Source organism: Chelonia mydas, chromosome 3 (genome assembly GCF_015237465.2).
Source record: "Chelonia mydas isolate rCheMyd1 chromosome 3, rCheMyd1.pri.v2, whole genome shotgun sequence".
Lineage (NCBI taxonomy): Eukaryota > Metazoa > Chordata > Testudines > Cheloniidae > Chelonia > Chelonia mydas.
Window position 1 is genome coordinate 40,330,103 of NC_057851.1, and position 26,130 is coordinate 40,356,232.

Here is a 26,130-nt window from a genome sequence, read left to right on the forward strand (position 1 = left end):
AGCTGTGGGACGCTCTCTCTTAACAAAATAAATGCCTGTGCAATGCAGCAGAAATGGGAGGAAATGGACACAGATTCTGATCTGATCATTTTTGGCCTTTTTGAGAAAATGTGCAGATCTCTAGGATATGACACATAAATGTAAATTAATATGCAAACCACCACCAACAAAAATGAAGAGGGAACTGTCTGAAAAGGATTACTTATTACATGATCTTGGTATTTTCTTACTGATGTGAAGACAATAACTGCTGGAGGCCCTAGGATACTTGATAGTATTGCTGGTATTTGCCATCTAAAAGATGTAGCATTCTCTAAACTGATCAAGGATTACTTTTGAAACTTCTTCTGTGCTACAGCATTAGCTGAGAAATCATCAGTTGGATTAACAGTTCTTTTTGGTGTTATGTTGAATAGCCAGACTCTCCCCATATTGAATTCAGAAACATTTTTCATAATCGTCAATGATAAATTTGGATTTCAGAATTTAAAAATTGAGTTGTTTTGTACTTCAGTTCTAAAAAAAAAATCTAAGTTTTTGAGCTCAATGTCTTATTAAAATCAAATGATATTATTCCCTGCAATTTCACAATTTTCAAGGGATATTTCAATCTAATCACCAATATATTTGTTTCCTATTTTTGTTTCCAAAAAAATTACCAATAGTCCTAAACAAACATTAGCTACATCACTGCCAACAATTCATACTTACAAATCTCAAAATTTCTCTGTCAAACTGTATGAGTACAAAAGCAATAATCAATGTGTTTTTCAAAAAAAAAACCAACCAAAAAAACAAAACAAAAAGAAACAGACAGCAAAGACAGCTGAATATTTTGCTTTTGTTCTGCGTAGAAAATTAATGATAGCTTGTTATAGACAATTTTCACTGGGTTTACCTATGCTACTGTAATGTGTTTTAGTTCAGTGTAACATCAGAAAATGATGTCATATCATAAGAAAAAATGGAAAAAATGCAAAAGGGAAGACTGTATTGTGAGCGCAGGCTCACGGGCTTTATGAGCTATCTAAAATAAATTACTATTCACATTTGTACATGGCAAGCAGCAATAGCTGCTAACCCCCCTGCTGTTAAATTGTATGATACTGACAATAATGACTGATTTTGGAAGAAAATATTATTGGAAATGAAGATTTACTAGAAATTGGGTCTTTCTGGCTGGAAGTCTCCAGTGATTTGTACTGATGTCTACAGAGAAATTCAGATAATGAAAAAGAATAAAAATACTCTCTCTTCCATCGCACAAGTTTTTTTTAACCTTTTTTAAAGTATGGGGGTCATTCTCTACCACACTAAGTAAACTTACAATGGAATGTTTTGCTTGACCAAGAGTGAGTGAATGTTCATATACAATGGATTGTGTATATAAACCCTGTATGTTTTTTACCAGTATCTTACTCAGTCATTCATAACACACTAGTGCAAAAAATTGTGCATTAACATTTTGCAATACAACAGGTGACTGGGAAATTTGCAAACCGCCCTATGTATGAACATCTGAGATGTACCGTAGGTTGCTTTAATTGTAACAAGATTTCAATGGTAAAGCATTTGTAGGTGTGTGCAACCTTGAGGAAGGTTGTCTTTTCCTTCAAGAAAGCTTTTTTCTTCAAAATGTTCCTATTCTTGGGGATAATCTGTGGTGCTATCATTTGTCACAGTACCCAAAGGATTTATCCAAGTGCCCAGAAGATTGCATTGAAAGGCATCCAGCCACATACAAATATGAAAGTCTGAGGCATTAAATATAACAAATTGGCATGACTTGACAGTCTTCCTTAGAGTGTGCCTTGATCTGAAGCCGATGCAGCCAAGCATTTTAATCCACCTTTAAGACGAAAAAAATATTCTTTTTCTGATCCCCAGAAGACTGTCACGTTTTACCAGAAAAATTTAGCTGCATGTATGCCAACAGAAGATGTTAAAGATTACAGCAGCAAAGCCAAGAGAAGAAGGGAAACTGGTATATGGCACCAAAGGAATTACTGCTTGTCCATCAGAGGTATGGCTATGAATCAGTCATATTGGGCACTGAAGGCTATACCACTGTACAAACTGTGTTTAGAGTCGTGTCAAACCTCACAGCCTTTGCCTCTGTGGGCTTTAAGTTTGTGTCATACATGGGATTTTCAAATGAAGCCTGTCCATTACTGTTTTCATGACCAGCATATCCATTGTACTGTACTTTTGGTCTTGTTCTGAAAACAGGGAAAGAAAAAAATACACATAATCAATAAACATTAAAAAGAAAAATTCATAACTACTACAAGTTTTTGTAATTATTGCAGCCGATCCATACTAGTTTTGCAGCAATTCTTAACGGTGATAGAGGGAGCTCACCTCTCAAAACTTTAGGAACTATGAAAACTATGTATAAAAAGTATTGAAGTATGACGAGAACAAAAATTTCTAGGAGTGAGCTGACATTAAAAGGAACAGAAACATGTAGGCCAAACATACTTATACATTTTCTCTAGCAAAATCTGTCAGTAGCATGATAACTTTATAGTCTGTTTTCAGTGCCAATAATGACAGCCAAAACAGAAGAGAGTTGGAATAGGAAAGGGATGAAAAATCATCAGTACCAGTACTTAATATTTTCTATTGACATCTTCGTTTTAAGACTCGTACAACTGCCATAAGTAGAATGGGGGAGAAAAAACTTCTTATTCCTCTGCAGAATTTAAGCACTTAGTTCAACTTTAGTAAAATAAACATTTAGTATAATTATTCTAATAGTGTGATATTTTTACAGGATTTTAGTATCAGAATCACAGTAGCACATTTAATTAGCCAATTTCCCTGGATCTCTGTGAAGCCAGAGGGTTTCATGTTTTTTCCCTACCAACATCTTAGTCTGGGCAGCAAAACTGGGGAGGAAAGTGGATAATCCACATATAGCTTAGGAAAATTAACTAATAGAACACAGGATGGAGAAGGAGAGTATGGAGGGATGGAGAAGATTTCCGTTAAATTGATTGGAAAATATTAGATAAACATTTTCAGACTGGGCTCCAAAAGTAAGGCATCCCACTCTATATTTAGACATGTAAATAAGTGGCCTACTCCCAAATCTCTTTCACTTGATTTGCAGTGCTGTCTGAATTGGGGAAGAAAAATCAATCAGGAATTCTATAATTTAGAGGTTTGGTTTTAATATATCTAAACTTATTTAGAAAAATATCTAAGAATGAAGCTGTTGGCAAAGGCAGAATGGAACCATAAACTTTTTGTAAATGATTGAATTGTAGATAGTAATTAAGAGATCATCTACCCAGATTAGTTTTTGTTTTAAAGTTATCCATTTATGCACATTGATAACCTGAAAATAATTCTGCAATTTGCAAAGTACTATTTTCTTTCCATTTAGAGACAGAAAAATGTGTTTGTCAATCTTCATTTGGGAGTTTTCCTAAATATAAGTATATTTTATCTCTTTCAATTATTGTTTTGGTTAGTTGGTAAAGTGTGATGTTGGGTTGAGGTCCTCAGTCCTGCTCTGGCCCCTTTATGCCAGGGAAAAGGGCTGCTACTCTGTAAAGGAACCCCAAAGCCCTGGTTCCAGCTGGAGGAGACGTCTATTGGCACAGACATTTCGAAAACAGCCATACATCTACCCTCTGAAATCCCCCTCAAAAGCCTCGATGAGGGCATGGGGCTGGAGACCAGAAGAGTTTGCTGGGGACAGAACCACAGGACTTTCATTGTGGAGATTCTAGGCTGTACTGTGGCTCTTGGGGCAGCCCCAGAAGCTGGCTATAATTTAGACAGGCCCTTAGGGCTATCTAAATTACACTGGCTCTCTCCCCAGCCCCTCAGGCAGCCTAGCTTCCTTAAAGCTACCCTCCCCCTGGGCTGTGAGTTTAAAGCGACCTTCATTTCTCTCCCGCAGCTAAGAGCCTTCATTTCTCTCCCCCAGCAGTGCCTCTAGGATGCCTTTCTAAAATTAAGAATACTGAGATGTCAATGGATATTCTTTTATTTTCATATGGATCTGTGTGTCAATAATTAATTCCGAGGATTCTGAAAGGGACACTGAAAAACTGTCTAAAAATCTTGGTTTATTGGCATAGCATATGTAGAAAATACAGAAAAGGGAAAATGGTCAGTCAAATATCAAGTTAACAAGTAACATCTTCACTCATTTATTTGTATATGATAAAAACAGGCAGGTCTGCATAAACAATATACATACAGCTGTTCTCCTGAAAACCAAGTTTAAACTCTCTCATTAAATGTTTGGACCAAGTAGAAAGGAAAAATCCCAACTTTTTAGCCTCCAGTGTTCACATAACACACCATAAACCTCCTTAAACTAGTCTCCAATAAGACCTTTTGGCTGTAAGTCTAGTACAGTTCTGCTGAATTTAGTTTAATGCTTAGATCCCCCTTCCTAACAATTGATTCATAGACTGGCAGCTCTTGCCTTTCACTTTCCAGCTTCCAAGATGATCTCCTGTGGATTCCTTGACACTGTACAACAGATTTCCCCGTTGTGGAACTGGACATGACTAGGCCCTGGTCTACACTAGGAGTTGAGGTTGAATTTAGCAGCATTAAATCGATTTAACCCTGAACCCGTCCACACGATGAAGCCCTTTTTTTCAACTTAAAGGGCTCTTAAAATCGATTTCCGTACTCCACCCCCGACAAGGGGATTAGCGCTTAAATCGGCCTTGCCGGGTCGAATTTGGGGTACTGTGGACACAATTCGATGGTATTGGCCTCTGGGAGCTATTCCAGAGTACTCCATTGTGACCGCTCTGGACAGGACTCTCAACTCAGATGCACTGGCCAGGAAGACAGGAAAAGGCCCGCAAACTTTTGAATTTCAATTTCCTGTTTGGCCACCGTGGCAAGCTGCAGGTGACCATGCAGAGCTCATCAGCAGAGGTGACCATGCAGAGCTCATCAGCAGAGGTGACCATGATGGAGTCCCAGAATCGCAAAAGAGCTCCAGCATGGACCAAACAGGAGGTACGGGATCTGATCGCTGTATGGGGAGAGGAATCTGTGCTATCAGAACTCCGTTCCAGTTTTCGAAATGCCAAAACATTTGTCAAAATCTCCCAGGGCATGAAGGACAGAGGCCATAACAGGGACCCGAAGCAGTGCCGCATGAAACTTAAGGAGCTGAGGCAAGCCTACCAGAAAACCAGAGAGGCGAACGGCCGCTCCGGGTCAGAGCCCCAAACATGCTGCATCTATGATGGGCTGCATGCCATTTTAGGGGGTTCAGCCACCACTACCCTAGGAAGAAGATGATGATGAGGTTGTAGATAGCTCACAGCAAGCAAGCGGAGAAACCGGTTTTCCCGACAGCCAGGAACTGTTTCTCACCCTGGACGTAGAGCCAGTACCCCCCGAACCCACCCAAGACTGCCTCCCGGACCCACCAGGCGGAGAAGGGACCTCTGGACCTTTTAAAATACTATACATGGTTTAAAAGCAAGCATGTTTAATGATTAATTTGCCCTGGCATTCGTGGCTCTCCTGGATATACTCCCAAAGCCTTTGCAAAAGGTTTCTGGGGAGGGCAGCCTTATTGCGTCCTCCATGGTAGGACACTTTACCACACCAGGCCAGTAGCATGTACTCGGGAATCATTGTAGAACAAAGCATTGCAGTGTATGTTTGCTGGCGTTCAAACAACATCCGTTCTTTATCTCTCTGTGTTATCCTCAGGAGAGTGATATCATTCATGGTCACCTGGTTGAAATAGGGTGCTTTTCTTAAGGGGAAACTCAGATTTGCCTGTGCCTACTGGGCTGTTTGCCTGTGGCTGAACAGAAATGTTCCCCGCTGTTAGCCACGGGGAGGAGCGGCGGGAGGGGCTAGCCACGCGCTGGGGGGAGGCAAAATGCGACATTGTAACGAAAGCACATGTGCTATGTATGTAATGTTAACAGCAAGGTTTACCGTGTACCCATTGAAAGAGTGTACCCATTGTTCTATAAAATGTGTCTTTTTAAATACCACTGTCCCCTTTTTTCCCTCCACCAGCTGTATGTGTTTCAAGGATCTTCTCCTTCCCAGAGGCTAGCGAAGATTAGAAGGCGAAAAAAAACACACTCATGATGAAATGTTCTCTGAGCTCATGCTGTCCTCCCACACTGACAGAGCACAGACAAATGCGTGGAGGCAGACAATGTCAGAGTGCAAGAAAGCACAAAATGACCGGGAGGAGAGGTGGCGGGTTGAAGAGAGTAAGTGGCGGGCTGAAGAGAGGGCTGAAGCTCAAAGGTGGCGGCAGCGTGATGAGAGGAGGCAGGATTCAATGCTGAGGCTGCTGGAGGATCAAACTAAAATGCTCCAGCGTACGGTTGAGCTGCAGGAAAGGCAGCTGGAGCACAGACCGCCGCTACAGCCCCTGTGTAACCAACCACCCTCCTCCCCAAGTTCCATAGCCTCCTCACCCACACGCCCAAGAACGCGGTGGGGGGGCCTCCGGCCACCCCACCACTCCATCACAGAGGATTGCCCAAGCAACAGAAGGCTGGCATTCAATAAGTTTTAAAATTGTAAATTTTTAAAGTGCTGTGTGGCCTTCTCCTTCCCTCCTCCACCACCCCTCCTGGTGCTTCTCTCCTCCACGACCCCTCCTGGGCTACCTTGGTAGTTATCCCCCTATTTGTGTGATGAATGAATAAAGAATGCATGAATGTGAAGCAACAATGACTTTATTGCCTCTGCAAGTGGTGATCGAAGGGAGGTGGGGAGGGTGGTTAGCTTACAGAGAAGTAGAGTGAACCAAGGGACGGGGGGTTTCATCAAGGAGAAACAAACAGAACTTTCACACCGTAGCCTATCCAGTCATGAAACTGGTTTTCAAAGCTTCTCTGATGCGCACCGAGCCCTCCTGTGCTCTTCTAACTGCCCTGGTGTCTGGCTGTGCGAAACCAGCAGCCAAGCGATTTGCCTCAACCTCCCACCCCGCCGTAAATGTCTCCCCCTTACTCTCACAGATATTGTGGAGCGCACAGCAAGCAGTAATAACAGTGGGAATATTGGTTTCGCTGAGGTCTAACCGAGTCAGTAAACTGCGCCAGCGTGCTTTTAAATGTCCAAATGCACATTCTACCACCATTCTGCACTTGCTCAGTCTATAGTTGAACAGCTCCTGACTACTGTCCAGGCTGCCTGTGTATGGCTTCATGAGCCATGGCATTGAGGGGTAGGCTGGGTCTCCAAGGATAACTATAGGCATTTCAACATCCCCAACGGTTATTTTCTGGTCTGGGAATAAAGTCCCTTCCTGCAGCTTTTCAAACAGACCAGAGTTCCTGAAGATGCGAGCGTCATGTACCTTTCCCGGCCATCCCACGTTGATGTTGGTGAAACGTCCCTTGTGATCCACCAGTGCTTGCAGCACTTTGAAAAATACCCCTTGCGGTTTATGTACTCGTCAGCTTGGTGCTCCGGTGGCAAGATAGGGATATGGGTTCTGTCTATGGCCCCACCACAGTTAGGGAATCCCATTGCAGCAAAGCCATCCACTATGACCTGCACATTTCCCAGGGTCACTACCCTTGATATCAGCAGATCTTTGATTGCTTTGGCTACTTGCATCACAGAAGCCCCCACAGTAGTTTTGCCCACTCCAAATTGATTCCCGACTGACAGGTAGCTGTCTGGCATTGCAAGCTTCCACAGGGCTATTGCCACTCGCTTCTCAACTGTGAGGGCTGCTCTCATCTTGGTATTCTTGCGCTTCAGGGCAGGGGAAAGCAAGTCACAAAGTTCCATGAAAGTGCCCTTATGCATGCGAAAGTTTTGCAGCCACTGGGAATCGTCCCAGACCTGCAACACTATGTGGTCCCACCAGTCTGTGCTTGTTTCCTGGGCCCAGAATCAGCGTTCCACGGCATGAACCTGCCCCATTAGCACCATGATGCCCACATTGGCAGGGCCCATGCTTTGAGAGAAGTCTGTGTCCATGTCCTCATCACTCACGTCACCGCACTGATGTCGCCTACTCCCCCGGTATCGCTTTGCCAGGTTCTGGTGCTGCATATACTGCTGGATAATGCGCGTGGTGTTTAATGTGCTCCTAATTGCCAAAGTGAGCTGAGTGGGCTCCATGCTTGCCGTGGTATGGCGTCCGCACAGAAAAAAGGCGCAGAACGATTGTCTGCCATTGCTCTGATGGAGTCAGGGGCAACTGACGACATGGCTTACAGGGTTGGCTTACAGGGAATTAAAATCAACAAAGGGAGTAGCATTACATCAGGAGTATTTCAGGCAGGACGTCACGGAGGGACGGAGGGAGCGGGGAGCAAATGAGTACAAAACAAATCTGGTCTATTTCTTGTTTTGATCCACTCCGTCTATCTTTGGCTGGCAGCAGATGGTGCAGAAGGACTGCAAGCCATCCACATCTCCTGCTTGCCCGGCAAAAGATGGTACAATAGGACTGCTAGCCATCCTCATCTCCTGCTTGCCTGGCAAAAGATGGTACAATAGGACTGCTAGCCATCCATATTGCCTGCCTGCTCACCAAAAGATGGTAGACTAGGACTGCCTGCAGGACTAAAGAGAGTGACCTGGTCAAGTCACTCCTAATGTAGTCCCTACACCCACGTGGCCAGGAGCACCTCGGACATGACGATGATGGCTACCAGGCCTATTGTACCATCTGTTGCCACAAGGCAATGGGTTGCTTCTGCTGTGTAGCAATGCAGTACCGCGTCTACCAGCACCCAGGAGACATACGGTGACAGTGAGCTGAGCGGGTTCCATGCTTGATGTGGTATGGCGTCTGCACAGGTAACTCAGGACAAAAGGTGCAAAACGATTGTTTGCCGTTGCTTTCACAGAGAGAGGGAGGGAAGGAGGGCCTGATGACATGAACCCAGAACCACCCGTGACAATGTTTTTTGCCCCATCAGGCACTGGGATCTCAACCCAGAATTCCAATGGGCAGCGGAGACTGCGGGAACTGTGGGATAGCTACCCACAGTGCAACACTCTGGAAATCGACGCTAGCCTCAGTACTGTAGAAGCACTCCACCGAGTTAATGCACTTAATGCACTTAGACATTTTGTGTGGGGACATACACAATCAACTATTTAAAAACGATTTCTAAAAAAACGACTTCTATAAATTCGACCTAATTTCGTAGTGTAGACATACCCTAGGAATGAAGACTCTGAGGGCTGGTTAAGTTGGACAGCGCGATCTCTCCCAGAAGTAGATTCTTGACCGGAGATCTAAGTGTTCTCCTTGAACAGTCTTTTCAGTCAAATACACTGTTAAACTCCAGGATCTATAACATTTTCACTGGAGTCCACAACTCCAAATCCCTTAGCAATTTCTTCTTGCCATACCATCTAATTCTGAGTTAGGGGGACAGCTGTGTTATGAAATTATGGCATAGGTCAGTGATGGACTTCACTGTGCATTCTTGCCATCATGAAATATCATGATGAAATGAAGAAGAAGAATCAAAGAGCTCAGCAGATTGTTGATAAAATAATAATAATAATAATAATAATAAATGTATTGTAAATGCCATTTTGGAGATTGTTGGCTTGTAAACCAACTCTGTTTACAATATTTTACTCGCAGAAAGTAATACTGGTGAAGGCCAGAATGGTATTGCTGCTGGTCACAAAAAGATGTTCTGTTCCAGAAAGGTCTAATCCAAAACTACTCAATTTGTACTAGCAAAATTATGTTAGATGCAAATATTCAGGTTTCTTAACCAAATTTCTGACAAAAAATTGATTTATGTTCACATTATCTACTCAACATGCATAATTTTCATATTAGCAGAAGCTATGCCAGTTCTAGAAGTGGTTTTCATAAGCTTACTCAGCAAGTACTGTAAGTAGTCTCATTATGGGCTGTTCCCTCATGGGATTTATGGATTTCCTAGCGTTTATAATTAATACTCATAAGCACTTTGAAAGAAGCATCATATATTCTATTTAATAAAGTCCTAAAATGAATGCATAAATTATCTGACATGAGATTTCAATCTGATTCAGCCTAACGAACCAAGAAGGTTTACAGCTCTTTGCTCCTTAACACAGTGATTAATTTCTCTAAGAGTTCACCATTAAGAACTGCTCTGTATTGAACCCCTATGTGGGAGATTGCAGACATATTTGTTGTTTCAGAGTAGAGGAGACTATTAAAAAGCTTTACCATGAAATTCCCCAGTTAACAGAACATTTGCCCATTCAAATTAATACAAAAACCTAGTTAGGTTATTGAAAATATGACATTCGCAGTACCTGTGTTTGTAGAGGTAAAATGCAAACCCTGATAATATTAGGGCAAAGAATGGTACCAGGATGGCAGCTGCAACAGAACTGCTGTTTGTGCCATAATAGTGATTTGAATGATCTGCATCTGTGCTTAAAGGACCTGAAAATAAAGGAAACAGAAGAGGTAAAATCTCCAATTTTCCACCATACCTTATGTGAAAATTCTTTTTTTTTTTCTCCTGCAAGAAAAAATGAAGTGCATTATGGTGAAGTGTGTGGGGTGGAGGTGGGACTTGCTTTTAAATTTGAAATAAGAGATTTCAAAATGTGTTACATTAAAGCATTTCTCGTGAATAACTATCTATAGTGATTTGAAAGCAACCTTTATCAAGTCAAGTAATTTTTGAAAGACTTAAAAATATTCATCATATGATATTATTTTACAAGATACTGCAATAATACACTTTCTGACTTTGTTAATAAAATTACATCATTCATAAAATACAGAAGATTATTATTTATATTACAGAAGTGATCTAAGGCCCCCATCAGATTTATCTTGGTGGATATATATATAGAAACACACCAAAGAGTTTACAATCTAATTTGAAAAAAGTCATAACCAGTGAATATGGAAAACCCCAAAATAGGAGGAGGAAGGGAGAATACAGGCAATGGTAAGTTAGATATACGTACTACTCAATGGTACACATGAAAAAAATGGAAGGGACAGTTATAAAACATATTAAGAAAATATTATATAATGATGACAGAATCATGATAATTTTACAGTCAGTTTAACAGTGAAAAAGAAAAGTGATCATAACTAAGGCTGAAAAAACACTTTCAGCGGCAAGCATTTTTTGGAACACTAACTCCACCCCCTAAACTTTACAAACAAACAAACAAAACCTTTCTTCCTGAAGTTCTTTCTGTATTTGCAGTAGGGAAGTAGAGGGAAAGAGGGAAATCAGACAAGCTGCTTTGGTACAATGATATTTTTAAGAAATGTACATCTATTTTATTTATTACTACTATATATCATTTAGGGCTTAATTCAACTCCCAGTGAAGTCATGGAAAACCTCCCAGAAATCTGTGGATCAGCTGGACTGGTGACTTGCCTCACCCCTTAGGTGAAAAATACTGGAATTACACATTTTGCAATATCTGAATCCTCCATCAAGTTCTGTCAATTTATAAGCTTCTCTAAAGATATGGTGAAGAGAAGACCATTTTCAAGATAATAAACTATTTACCATGGTTTGTATTAATCTGAGGTATCTTTATTGAAGTCACACGTCAGCATAGTGCTGCTATGTGCACGTAAGAATTATTTGGCTTCAATGCACCATTATTTACTCTATTTTGATTGCTGGGAGGAACATTTGTGTATTTACACGGATATTTTATTAACATCTTGTACATGTATGCTGAGCCTTTAAAATGAAGTGTGTGTGTGTAATTATGACAATTATACAGCTATATAATGAGCTGTAAATGATCCTTTGGATCCACTTTGGTCTATGGTGCTCATCATTATCAATATCTCTGAGAACATGCAAGCTAACTTGTTGATCTTATGTATTTGTCTATCTTTGATTCAATACATTGTCATTGTAAGTTAAAGCTAGAATCTTAATTTTGGGGCTTTTGTTGAGTTAAACTAGATCAAAATTATGTGATCATTAGCACATTTTTTACTGCTAGTCTAAAACAGATAAATCAATCCTGGAGTTTGATATTGTCACTTGTGGCAGAGCTCCGACCTTGTCCCCGTGGGTCCCGCGCTTCCCGGAAGTTTATGCTAGCTTCAGAGGCTCACTGCAACCGTCCATGTACCCCTTCTCTCTCTAGAGCCAGGGATACAGTCTACTGAGCCCTTTTCATCATAAGCCAGCAATTGAGGTTGGTGAGAGAATTCCCACAGTCTCTGTTGCTCCTACGGCCTCATGCCAAAACAGTTTAGCCTCCTGTCCTGACAAGGGCCTGTTTTCCCTCCCAGGAGGTGTTTCTGTAGTGTGGGCTGGGGGGAACCCGGGCCCGCCCTCTACTTCGGGTTCCAGCCCAGGGACCCTAATGGTAGCAGCTGTTGACAGCCAACCTTTTACTGCCAGAGTTGCTACATTTCCCTGGGCCACTTCCCCACAGCTCCTGCTTCTCCCTTACCTTAGGGCTTTCTTATCAATGACTTGAGGGTGTCTTCATTAACCAGCCCTTCAGCCACACTTCCTCTCCCTGGCTCCTCTCTGCCTGACTGGAGTGAGCCCTTTTATATTATCAGAGGGGCCTTAATTAGAGTCAGGTGGTCACATTAGCTTAATGGCCTCACCTGACTCTTTGCAGGTTAATTGGAGTCAGGCGTTCTCATTAGCCTGGAGCAGCCCCTGTTCTGGTCAGCCAGGAAACAGAAAACTGTTAATCCAGTGGCCAGTATATCTGCCTTCTGCTACTCTGCTGTTTACCAGAGTCGGAGACCTCCTGGACTATGACCGGGGAGACTGGCTGGATCCCCTGATGCTCACTCAGCGCATGGAGCTCTCCAGACCTCGTACTCCCCTGCGCATACTTCAGGAGGTGAGGGCTGCTTTGCCGCCCGCTGCTTGGGTTTACCTCGACCGGGTCCTAAGAGAAGGCGCGCCCCGCCCACCCTCCACCCCAGGCCCTCCGGACCTTTTCATCGGGACCCTGCCCCGTGGACCCAACCGACCCCCCCATCCCTTCACCGTGAGCGGGCTAATCGAGCTGCAGCCGGTTCGGTTCCAGACCGTGCCAAGGAAACATCTGTACACGCTCGTGCTCCACACCCTTCACGTCCTCACTCTCGCATCCCACCCTGACACAAAGTGGCAGGACCTTCTTCCACCTCTAGAGGGTGAGGAGCCCCGGTAGGCCAGCCTATATTCCACCTTAGTCCCAAGGCCCGCCGGGGATATCAGTTGGCGGCTCCTTCACGGGGCCGTGAGCACAGGCGTGTACTTGGCGCGGTTCACCCCAATCCCGGACACCTGCCCCTTTTGCGGCATGAGGGAAACCCTGGCTCACATCTACCTGGAGTGCACCAGGCTGAAGCCCCTATTCCGGCTCCTCACAAATAGTTTGTTAAAATTTTGGTTGCACTTTTCCCCTCACCTCCTTATCTATGCGCTCCCTGTCCGTGGCCCCACTAAGTCGCGGGACCTCCTGGTCAACCTCCTCCTGGCCCTGGCTAAAGTGGCCATCTATAAAACCAGGGTGAGGAGGTTGGCTGATGGAGTCTCCTGTGACTGTGGGGCCTATTTCCGATCCTCCGTCCGTTCACGCCTCTGGGCAGAGTTCCTCTGGGCGGCATCCACTGACTCCCTTGACGCCTTTGAGGAGCAGTGGGCGCTGTCCAGGGTTCTCTGCTCGGTATCCCCATCAGGTTCCTTTCGTTTGACCCTTTGACCGCACTCCTGTCCCTGTTGTTCATTAACTGTCCCCTGTAATTCTGTGGTTTTCCAGGTCCTGTGGACCCCCCCGCCTTAGGCTGGAGGGGGATCCTTTAGCAGTGGGCGGGCTTTGCCCGCCCACTTCCTGGATCCCAATAAGGCTACTCTGCTGTACCCAACTGGCCTGGGTCTACCACACACTATATAGGGTGAATGTTCCAAGGAAGTCTTAATTACCTATCAAGACTATGTAGACATTGTAAAGCTCCTGTTGCACTCACAGTAGCGCAAGTTTGCAAATTTTAGCATAAGTTTTCAACTTACAATTGGGGTTTTTCAGGTTCCTGCTCACAGCATCATTTTACAAAAAATCTGGCAAAGTAATGAGTGACACTAGTAAAACATGAGCAAATTGCAAGACCATAAACCAGTTTCTATTCTTTTTAAATTTCAATTTGACAATTATCATGAAAAAGTTAATGGTTACAAATTAAATGTCATAGACAGATCTTCTAGCGGTGGTTTAACTGCTAATGATGAATCTACAGGAATCCTGGTGTGGTGTGATGCTGCTAAGGAAGCCTCCTACCTCTCTTCACTGCCAGCACTAATATGAAAAAGAAGGGGTGGGGGGAAAGGGTGTGTGTACACCAGCAGTCCCCAGTTGCTAGAAAGACCTTTTGGAAGCATCAGCAGCAACAGTAAATTAGAGCTGCCTGGGGCTTTTTTATTTTTAAATGTTAACTATGGAGGATCTATTACCCACTCTCAAATCAGTAATACAAACTGGTTTATGTGCTCTTGCAGTGGACTCCCATACTATCAATGTCACAAATGACACCTCTTGTTTTAGATGACTCAGAAATACCATCTGTAATTAAGACAGCTTAATTTTCACCTACATGTCAGTTTAATCCTGGGGAGAAATGCTGCCTATGTTTCAGGCTGGGCTTTGGGAAAATGTATACTGTCTTCTTTCCAGGAAAGAGGCTTTTCTATAATTCTCAATTTTATGGATTTTTATTCATTTAAGACACTCAGCATTATTTCAACATAGTCTATTCTATTTATCATGAATGACTTTAGAGTTGGTTGTGATTAAAACTACCCCAATATGAAGTGTGTATTTCTTCCGACAGAGTTATTATCATGACAAATGAGAAAACGCATTGTGCTTCTCAATTTTCTGCAAATACTGATGATTGCTAGCAAGACTTAAAACAGAAAATATCTACATGGCAATACAAAAAAAAAAAAAAAGAAAAAAGAAAAGAAAAGAAAAGAAAAGAAAAGAAAAGAAAAGAAAAGAAAAAGCTGGGAATGCCTCTGATACTTGAAGCAAGGTATTTTCTTCCCAAATGCAGGCTGAGAAAACCCAAGAGGTCAAGCTGTTGTGCTGGTTGTCTTAATTCTTCTCATGACACCATTGATGTCATGAGAAGTGTTCCATGAAGGACGAGTGCTGGGCAGAGACGGGCTCCACCTTACGAAGAGAGGGAAGAGCATCTTTGCGAGCAGGCTGGCTAACCTAGTGAGGAGGGCTTTAAACTAGGTTCACCGGGGGAAGGAGACCAAAGCCCTGAGGTAAGTGGGAAAGTGGGATACCGGGAGGAAACACAGGCAGGAACGTCTGTGAGGGGAGGGCTCCTGCCTCATACTGAGAATGAGGGGCGATCAGCAGGTTATCTCAAGTGCTTATATACGAATGCACAAAGCCTTGGAAACAAGCAGGGAGAACTGGAGGTCCTGGTGATGTCAAGGAATTATGACGTGATTGGAATAACAGAGACTTGGTGGGATAACTCACATGACTGGAGTACTGTCATAGATGGTTATAAACTGTTCAGGAAGGACAGGCAGGGCAGAAAAGGTGAGGGAGTAGCACTGTATGTAAGGGAGCAGTATGAATGCTCAGAGCTCCGGTACGAAACTGCAGAAAAACCTGAGTGTCTATGGATTAAGTTTAGAAGTGTGAGCAACAAGAGTGATGTAGTGGTGGGAGTCTGCTATAGACCACCGGACCAGGGGGATGAGGTGGATGAGGCTTTCTTCCGGCAACTCGCAGAAGCTACTAGATCGCACGCCCTGGTTCTCATGGGTGACTTTAATTTTCCTGATATCTGCTGGGAGAGCAATACAGCAGTGCATAGACAATCCAGGAAGTTTTTGGAAAGCGAAGGGGACAATTTCCTGGTGCAAGTGCTAGAGGAGCCAACTGGGGGGGGGGAGCTTTTCTTGACCTGCGGCTCACAAACCGGGAAGAATTAGTGGGGGAAGCAAAAGTGGATGGGAATCTGGGGGGCAGTGACCATGAGTTGGTTGAGTTCAGGATCCTGACGCAGGGAAGAAAGGTAAGCAGCAGGATACGGACCCTGGTCTTCAGGAAAGCAGTCTTCGACTCCCTCAGGGAACGGATGGGTAGGATCCCCTGGGGGACTAACATGAAGGGGAAAGGAGTCCAGGAGAGCTGGCTGTATTTCAAGGAATCCCTGTTGAGGTTACAGGGACAAACCATCCCGATGAGTCGAAAGAATAGTAAATATGGCAGGCGACCAGCTTGGCTTAACGGTGAAATCCTAGCGGATCTTAACCATTAAAAAGAAGCTTACAAGAGGTGGAAGGTTGGACATATGACCAGGGATGAGTATAAAAAATATTGCTCGGGCATGTAGGAATGAAATCAGGAGGGCCAAATCGCACCTGGAGCTGCAGCTAGCAAGAGATGTCAAGAGTAACAAGAAGGGTTTCTTCAGGTATGTTGGCAACAAGAAGAAAGCCAAGGAAAGTGTGGGCCCCTTACTGAATGAGGGAGGCAACCTAGTGACAGAGGATGTGGAAAAAGCTAATGTACTCAATGCTTTTTTTGCCTCTGTCTTCACGAACAAGGTCAGCTCCCAGACTGCTGCGCTGGGCATCACAGCATGGGGAGTAGATGGCCAGCCCTCAGTGGAGAAAGAGGTGGTTGGGGACTATTTAGAAAAGCTGGACGTGCACAAGTCCATGGGGCCGGACGAGTTGCATCCGAGAGTGCTAAAGGAATTGGCGGCTGTGATTGCAGAGCCATTGGCCATTATCTTTGAAAACTCGTGGCGAACGGGGGAAGTCCCGGACGACTGGAAAAAGGCTAATGTAGTGCCAATCTTTAAAAAAGGGAAGAAGGAGGATCCAGGGAACTACAGGCCAGTCAGCCTCACCTCAGTCCCCGGAAAAATCATGGAGCAGGTCCTCAAAGAATCAATCCTGAAGCACTTACATGAGAGGAAAGTGATCAGGAACAGTCAGCATGGATTCACCAAGGGAAGGTCATGCCTGACTAATCTAATCGCCTTCTATGATGAGATTACTGGTTCTGTGGATGAAGGGAAAGCAGTGGATGTATTGTTTCTTGACTTTAGCAAAGCTTTTGACACGGTCTCCCAGAGTATTCTTGTCAGCAAGTTAAAGAAGTATGGGCTGGATGAATGCACTGTAAGGTGGGTAGAAAGTTGGCTAGATTGTCGGGCTCAACGGGTAGTGATCAATGGCTCCATGTCTAGTTGGCAGCCGGTGTCAAGTGGAGTGCCCCAGGGGTCGATCCTGGGGCCGGTTTTGTTCAATATCTTCATAAATGATCTAGAGGATGGTGTGGATTGCACCCTCAGCAAATTTGCAGATGATACTAAACTAGGAGGAGTGGTAGATACGCTGGCGGGCAGGGATAGGATACAGAGGGACCTAGACAAATTGGAGGATTGGGCCAAAAGAAATCTGATGAGGTTCAATAAGGATAAGTGCAGGGTCCTGCACTTAGGACGGAAGAACCCAATGCACCGCTACAGACTAGGGACCGAATGGCTAGGCAGCAGTTCTGCGGAAAAGGACCTAGGGGTGACAGTGGACGAGAAGCTGGATATGAGTCAGCAGTGTGCCCTTGTTGCCAAGAAGGCCAATGGCATTTTGGGATGTATAAGTAGGGGCATAGCGAGCAGATCGAGGGACGTGATCGTTCCCCTCTATTTGACATTGGTGAAGCCTCATCTGGAGTACTGTGTCCAGTTTTGGGCCCCACACTACAAGAAGGATGTGGATAAATTGGAGAGAGTCCAGCGAAGGGCAACAAAAATGATTAGGGGTCTGGAACACATGACTTATGAGGAGAGGCTGAGGGAACTGGGATTGTTTAGTCTGCAGAAGAGAAGAATGAGGGGGGATTTGATAGCTACTTTCAACTACCTGAGAGGTGGTTCCAGAGAGGATGGTTCTAGACTATTCTCAGTGGTAGAAGAGGACAGGACAAGGAGTAATGGTCTCAAGTTGCAGTGGGGGAGGTTTAGGTTGGATATTAGGAAAAACTTTTTCACCAAGAGGGTGGTGAAACACTGGAATGTGTTACCTAGGGAGGTGGTAGAATCTCCTTCCTTAGAAGTTTTTAAGGTCAGGCTTGACAAAGCCCTGGCTGGGATGATTTAATTGGGGATTGGTCCTGCTTCGAGCAGGGGGTTGGACTAGATGACCTCCTGAGGTCCCTTCCAACCCTGATATTCTATGATTCTATGATTCTATGATCTACTGCTAAACAGACTGAGACACACTTTCCTCAAGGAACCAAGAATATATCTTTATAATCATGGCTAAGGCAAAACAAACAGCTGCTATACAGTAGAACCTCAGAGATACAAACACCAGAGTTACAGACTGACGCTATGGGGAACAAGAAGTAAGCGGAGACAAAACAAACCAACAAATACTGTCCTGTGCCTATATTGCATCTTAAAGGTGGTCACATCTGGGCTGCCTGTCCCCAACCCCACCCCTACTCACTACAGTGTGGGGCAGCCACTTACAGGTAAGAGGTGGGGAACACCATTTTCCCCTCTCCCTGCCCCCAGATGAGAGGGGGACAAGCTTGCAAGCTCAAAGCCTGGGAAAGAAACTTCCTGAACTGCTACTGAAACCTGGCCTGGAATGTAAGTTGCTGGAGCCAGAACCCGAGCTCCTGCCTGCATGCTGCACTGTGGAGGAGCAGCTCAGTTTTAAAGGTCCACAGCCTGCACTGTGCGCCCACTGACACTGTGGTGCCCCAGGGTGCCTCACTCATCACCCTTGTAGCCCAAGGGCTAGACCCAGCTGCCTGTCCCCACCCACATTTGCTAGGCAGCCACTGCAGAGCTGTGAGCCCCCGCTCCAAGCAGTCTGTGCTGAGGAGCAGTTTGTTCAGAGTTATGGACATTTCAGGGTTACGAACAACCTCCATTCCCGAGGTGTCCGTAACTCTGAGGTTCTACTGTATATGAGATATCAAAGGCTGCTACATCAGATGCATGTCTGAACAGGTCCCGGTGCTCTGCTTTCACAGTATGTCTGTAAGAATCAGGGAAGAGGTAGCCAAGTTATCATGGTGTCTCTCTGTCTCACAAGCACACACTCATACAGACACAGACACACACAGATGAACAGACTGATAGAGCACGTAAACATAGGGGAGTTCTGGCAAAATGTGAAGGGATGTAGGGTCAGATCCTCAGTTGGTGTCAAATGGCATAGCTCCATTGAAACTACTCGAGCCATAGCAATTTACACCTTCTAAGGACATGGCACACTGGCAGGGCTGCTTGCTCCAGCCTCCTTAGCACTGGGTTGCTGTCTATGTATGTACTAATGGTACTTAAACAGCTTTATAATGGTTCCAGGGTCACAAGGTCATCATGTCTACAGTGGGATTTGATGAGGCACTTATATGAGGGAGAATACCTGGTTTTTCACCAGCTGCTGGCACATTCAAATTTATAGCTGCAATATACATCAGACTAAGATTCATTATGAATTTTGGACACCCAAATAGAATCCCACCCTAAACACATATTCACATACACACAAACAAGCAAACACATAGCGAATAATATTAAAAATCTGTTTGACTTTGTTCTTAAATTCAAAGGGCTAAGCTCTCAGAACTATATAATTTATTCGGCTGAATAGAAATTGGTTTAGCAACATGTGACAGCCTCACTACTTTGAAAAAGTCATTTAAAGCAAAATAATCATCATATATTACTGCATGAACATTTGCACTGATGTTCTTTATAGGAGCATCCTGTGTTCATCTCATCAGATTGCTATAGCATCAAAAATGAGATGGTAACATGACATAGTTCAATTAGAATTTTAATTATACATTTCAACTAAATTATTAAGTAGTTTAGACCCTTTGTAAGTTTGATGGTAGTAATTCCCTAAAATAAATACGCTTTCTTCAATTAGGATGCTGGCACAGTCATTTGATGCCTTCACTGTAAAAATGCCAAATAGATAAAACACAGTGCAGTTCCATAAATGCATTCTTACCTTGCCTTTGGAGCATAAATTTTCCAAAGTCTTTTCCATGCATATCACCTTGGTAAGTAAACACACCTCTTTCAAGCCCTGATGATACCTAGAGTACATGAAAATGGGAGGAAGATGTCTGAAACAAATAAGTAATAATCACTTCTGCAGTTGGCAGTATATCCATTCTAATTGGGTCTGATTCAGAATAATTATTTGGAGTCAGTTATAGTTTAGTCATTTTTACCCTTTGACAAGTAAAGGTAACATGTATGCTTCAATCTATAAATTTTAAAAATCACAGCTATTAACTTAACAAAGGTTTTAAAAAATAACAGTTGAAAATGATATTTTCATTTTGAACATGAGAGTCTTACATACAATGGTAGTACTTAAAATCTTAAATGTTCATCTTTCCACTTGATTTAGATAACTAATTTAGTATATGCATTTAGAGAATCTCTGCATCTTCAGTATGCAGATTACTTTCTATACTAAGTATTGTAAAGGACAAGAGAATATAGCAGAGAGTGAAGAAACTTTATCTATTTGCCTAAAGTAAAACTGACAAATCTTACCACTAGAACTGAGTGAAATTTTTCAGATAAATAACTGTTTTTGTCAAAAAATGCAGCTTTGGGTTCACTGAAACTATTTATGAATTTTAACTGAATTTGGAAAATAGTTTCATCTGAATTTTTTTTAATTTAAAAAGTAATTTCAAAATGATGTTTACTTTTGAAATTTATTTAGAAAAGCAAAGCAGAACAGAAAGTGTGTGTGTGTGGGGGGGGACGACAGAAATAAAATGCAATAAAAAAAAATCAAGAAATAAAAAGGCTTCAGGCAAACAAAAAGTTACTCTTTTGGAGAGTAAAAAAAAAAAGAAGCAAAACAAAAAATCAATTATTTGCTCAGCTCTGGTCACTGCTGAGTATTGAGCAAAAGAAAATACCAGGGCATTGCAACAAGTAAGTGAAATTTATAAGTGAAATCAAATGTAAGATATAGGAAATATCTCTCTAGATGTCAGCATAACAGCTACACATCGGTTTTACTGAATCTGAGTCAAAGCTGTGTTATTTCTTAATAAGGGAAGACAATTACTGCATCACACACACAGTCCATCAGCCTATATTTCTGTAACTTCATAACTTCACTCTTGCATTCTTAAAGACAACAACACTCCTCAACATATTATTAAAGTACACTTAATTATCTATAGAACAACATTAAAAAAGTGATGTTTATAAAAGAAAAAAACTCACGTATTTGTTCTAAAACAAACCACAAACATAGGAACATATGTATATCTACTTTCTTTTTTTACAGCGTAGCAAAAATGTTAATATTGCGGAGCATATGGACACAGTATATACATTTCAGAACATAAGAATGGCCCTTCTGGGTCAGACCAAAGGTCCATCTAGCCCAGTTATCCTGTCTTCAGATAGTGGCCAGTGCCAGGTGCCCCAGAGGGAATGAACAGAACAGGTAGTCATCAAGTGATCCATCCCCTGTTGCTCATTCCCAGCTCCTGGCAAACAGAGGCTAGGGACACACATTTCTCTTAGAAAAAGAAAAATATGGGTATCTTCTGTACATTGTTGTGTTCAACAATCTAAATAAAAAAGATATAGGAAACTAGAGGCTGCCTTAAGCCAAGCAAGCACATTTACAGAGTCGGATTTACTTACATAGCCATCTAGTGCCCAGTTATCATTTTCAAACTTGCTTACAAAAGTTTCCACAGGTCCTTTAATCTGAAAGACTTTTAAAAGCAAATGAGCCTCTTCTTTCTTGTAAACACCTATTAAGAGAAGAGTGTAAAATATGTCTTTTAAACAAGTTTTTAAATGGTATCCCATGTAGTTAACATTTAAAAGAACTTATTTTAATGACCTCCATGAACCAAAGTATCTATTGTGAAAAATATTCCATACCACATATATGACTTTAGTTCTAGGATATTCTTTGTACTCTAGGAGTATCCAAATCAGGGACTGCTGCACTGGCAGTGAGGGGATAAAATGGGGCCAGCCATTCCTCACCCCAGCACCTTGCTGGACACCCCCACTCTCCGAGGGGCACTTGGATCCAGGTGGTGTCTCCCCTCTTCCCCAATACCCCCCCGCCCCCTAACCATGTGGCTTTGGGGGGAAAACTGAAGAAAGGAGACAGCCAGAGACTACAGATGGTAGCAGAAGCAGCAAATGCAGGGACATCCAGACACTCAGAGAATTTTCTACAGTTTTGACTGGACTTTCTCTGCCCTATGCTGAGTGGCTGTTTGCTCCCATCTTCTCCCTTCCCCTTTTCCCCTCTTCTCTACAGTCTTTTCACCCCAGCTTCACTCCACACTTTGCCACTTTTATCTTCTTCTTTTCTGTCTTGTCCCTCTCACCCCCTTTTCTTTCCCTTTCCATTTAGCTTAACTTCCCATTCCCCCCAAAATATGTGGATCTAACATGATGTTTGCTGACATCACGTTGTTTTCTCAGCTTATCTATTATATCATTTCCTGCACAATGAGTATATCTTGTCTATTTAGAGTGTAAACACTTCCAGGAAGGGACTGTCTACTATTCTGTGTCTGAAAAATATCTTGCACAATATGGTCCCATTCTTGGTTGCCTCTTAAGCACAAGCATAATAAACATGATTAATAATAATATGTTTTTGTACCGACTTTAACTTTAATAATAAATTGCAAGAATACTTGTTTCTCCATGGACAAATTCAGAAATTCTAAATGTGTACTGAAGTCCTGCCTTGTTGCAATAACACTGTCAGTTTAAATTTCAAAGACGTGTTTTACCCCAACAGACTGGAAATAAAGCATACATTTTTAATGAAGAGTAATTAACCATTGGAACAATTTACTGGATTCACCATCACTGACAATTTTAAATCACAATAGGATGTTTTTTTTCTAAAATATATGCTCTAGGAATTCTTTTGGGAAAATCCTATGGCCTGTGTTATATAGTAGGTCAGAATAAATGGTCTTTCCTGGCCTTGGGATGTATGAAATACTGTATTACTATCGTAAACAGCACAGTTTCAATGAAAGATGTCTTTCTATGTGGCAGATAACTCCTGCAACTCTGCCCATACACTTGACCAGGAAAGATGCATGTAACTGATAATGGCCATTTAAAACATAACTTTGCTCAGACTGTTAGATCAGAACATAAATCAGCATCCCAGAAAGGAACACATAACTTACTGTATTCTGTAACCCTACCCATTTTATGTAAGGATGTTATCAAGATGTCTCTCCTTTAAAACAAAGTAAAAGTAATAAACAAATAATATCTTCCTTTATAGACCTTTTGATCTTAACAGATCCTAAAGTGCAGAACAAACTATATACGGTATGGATGACTTTGCCTACCACTGAAATACAACCACCTTCAGAGTTTAGCCTGACAATGGTTTAATAGTACACAGTGATGCTACACAACAGCTTGGGACAAGAAACGAAACCAATACTTTATTTGAAACTCTGGGAGAATTTAACTTGGCAAAATATAACTGACCAAACTGGAATTTGAGCAGGACACTATGTTTAGCATTGTTACTCTTGCAAAACACACTGAAAGGATTTTTAATGACAATATATTAGTCACGATTTTCATTTTACATAAATGAAGTGCATAAATGACCCATATCATCAGTTAGAAGATATTACTGATGTGATTCCAATTTTGGTGTTTAGCGTTTGCAACAGCAGAAAACATGACAAATTGGAACAATTGAAAAAGCAACAAACCATATATTTCTACTACTTTATTCTAAACCTACCTGATAGTTTAAGTTGTACATTGGACGATTCAATGAATGTGGCATTCACCTTGCTGCTTGTAGTATTGAACCAGTCGACTGTCAGAGTAGCAGGTTGCCTTTTCCCTAGATACTCATAAAATCCCTTCCACAATGAATTTATGAAAAACACATCTGAGGGGACTGAACAAATAAGCAATAAACAAAGGAGTAAATCACCAGAAACCAAAAGTAAAGTAAAATAATCTTTTCATCTGTCATTATTTATTAAGCTTTACATTAAAACACCCATGCATTGTTCTGAGTGCTTTTAAAAAAAGATATACAGTATCAGAGACAATGTCTATAATGATCTTCCTGCACAGCTTCACATAATATCATGCTTGCTTGGCACAATAAAAGTAATTATAATAACCCATCTGTCTATATGCCTCAGCGAACCTTCTCCTCAGGACTGAGAAAAAAAGAAGAAAGTTCTTGAGTAGAGAACCCATTGTAGAGATTGCCCTGCTGGAAGTCCTGTCTCCCCCATGAGCGCATTAAACCAGTCTTCTGTGAGCTGCACTGGATGCTAGTAGATTTCAGGTGCAGTTTAAAATGGTGTTTTAAGAAAGCCCTAAATGGCTTGTGAGACCAGCTTCCTCCCCATGCCACACTTCTGTGTGGAGTGAAGATACTAGAGTTGGAATTCCTTCAGTTCAAGGTGAGAGTCCCTTGCATTTGGAATTTACTTTTCCCCCGGTCTGAAATAGCCTGCATCTGTTCTCCCAAGCCTTTAGGCTAGGAAGGGAATAATGAGTGGAGGTATATGGGAAGTGGGTATTTTTGTTCATTTTCTTGGCTATTTTTATTCCTTCCACTCCACCCCACTCTCTGCTATTGGTAGCAGTGAAATTGTTGGATTTCTAATTTATTAAAGACTGAATTTTAAATATTTGGCAAATATGCGTACAACTTGGTAGAGGTGACTTTTAGTATTCTGCACTAATTGAAAATAAAAAAAACACATATAAAAATAAAATCAGAAGAGGACAAATCCATTAGGAAAAAATAATTTAATTTTGTGGAAGAGGTGTTCTCTGGGATTCTCATTTCCTCCTATACCCTTCCAACATGCCAATTTTCCTCCTGTGCACATCCCTCAATGGCACAACGCTGTGGCAATACTTTTGAGCTGAGGGGGGCTGATTTAAGACGCCAGTATTAAGTAGAGTGAGACGGGACCCCTCCTCTTGCCGGTGCAGCACACAAAACCCCTGCCAGGTAAGGGAATATGGGGACTGATGTCAGATACTCTATGTGACGCTGGGCTGCTTCCATACTCGAGAAACGTCATTTAAATCTTTCAAGAGGATATTACAAAGAGTGAATGATTTTAAAAAGCTATTTTAAAAAGCTAAAATCCCAGCCTCATAGCATCACGACCAAATGACAGATCAAGAGACTATTGTAACCTCACATTCACTGGCACCCTACAGATGGTGCCCACCAGATAGCCAGATGCTCCTGCTGGAAGAGTACATTATTTCATTCTCCCTTGGTTTAATTCTTGAAGTGACCAACTGAGTTTTGTGCATTTCTTTAGACAATTTTAACTTTTCAAAAGTGGAATGAAGACCGAGAAAATCATATGAATGCTTTCCTCATATTTATTATGGCAGGGCACTGACAATTAATTGTCTAAAAAAAGTCACCAACTGGCTCTGCTGATCGTATCTTGGTCCTAATGTATTAATGTGCACTTAATGAGTAGGAGTAACAATAATGTTTAGCACTTCTGTCATGCTTTTCACTTTCAGGGAGCTCTACAAACATGAGGAACAAATTCTCAGGTTCAATTTAACATGCTTTGAAAAAAATATAAATATAGTTATTATATTACTCTAATATCTTAGGCCCAGTCTGGCAATGTGATCTTCATGAGTGGGCCCCTATGCATAGAAGCAGCACTACTGACTTAAATAAGGCTCTGTGGAATCACAGGTATCCTCCCATGCAGATCTCATTGCTGGATTGGGGCTTTACATAACAAAAAACAAACAAAATATTAAAATCTTATTTACTTTTTCCAGTGTATTTTATTGTCGAACTCTTACTATTTTGCTCAAATACTAGAACAATGCTGCAATATTTAGCTTGCTGGGCAACCATTACATCCAAACAAAAAGAAATCAAGTCTATCTTTAAAAAGTTGTAAAATACATGAAAATAATTGTATTAATATTAGATTCTGCAAATCCTAAATCTCAGATTAGGCCCTAAACAATCCCAGATTATTATTTAACTAATAAATCCCCACATTATTCCTGTTGGATAGGTTAATAAGTTGTGTTATTGCTATTTTAGAGATAATGAGTCACAGAGAGTGAATAGTCTAATCCTTTAAAATGCTGCATGCC

The 26,130-nt window shown here is 42.1% G+C and overlaps 1 protein-coding gene across 1 annotated transcript in view; it reads right to left on the reverse strand.

Annotated features, from left to right (window-relative positions):
* Positions 1-596: 596 nt before the first annotated feature.
* Positions 597-26,130, reverse strand: part of CSMD1 (CUB and Sushi multiple domains 1) — a 1,979,019-nt gene continuing 1,953,485 nt past the window's right edge. Inside the window, exons 66-70 of the mRNA XM_037894193.2 lie at positions 23,753-23,914; positions 21,643-21,755; positions 19,967-20,054; positions 10,261-10,393; positions 597-2,219 (exon numbers count right to left, since the gene is read on the reverse strand). Of these exons, the coding sequence (XP_037750121.1) occupies positions 2,060-2,219; positions 10,261-10,393; positions 19,967-20,054; positions 21,643-21,755; positions 23,753-23,914 (656 nt within the window). The 3' untranslated portion in view covers positions 597-2,059. The remainder of the gene's footprint in view (positions 2,220-10,260; positions 10,394-19,966; positions 20,055-21,642; positions 21,756-23,752; positions 23,915-26,130) is intronic.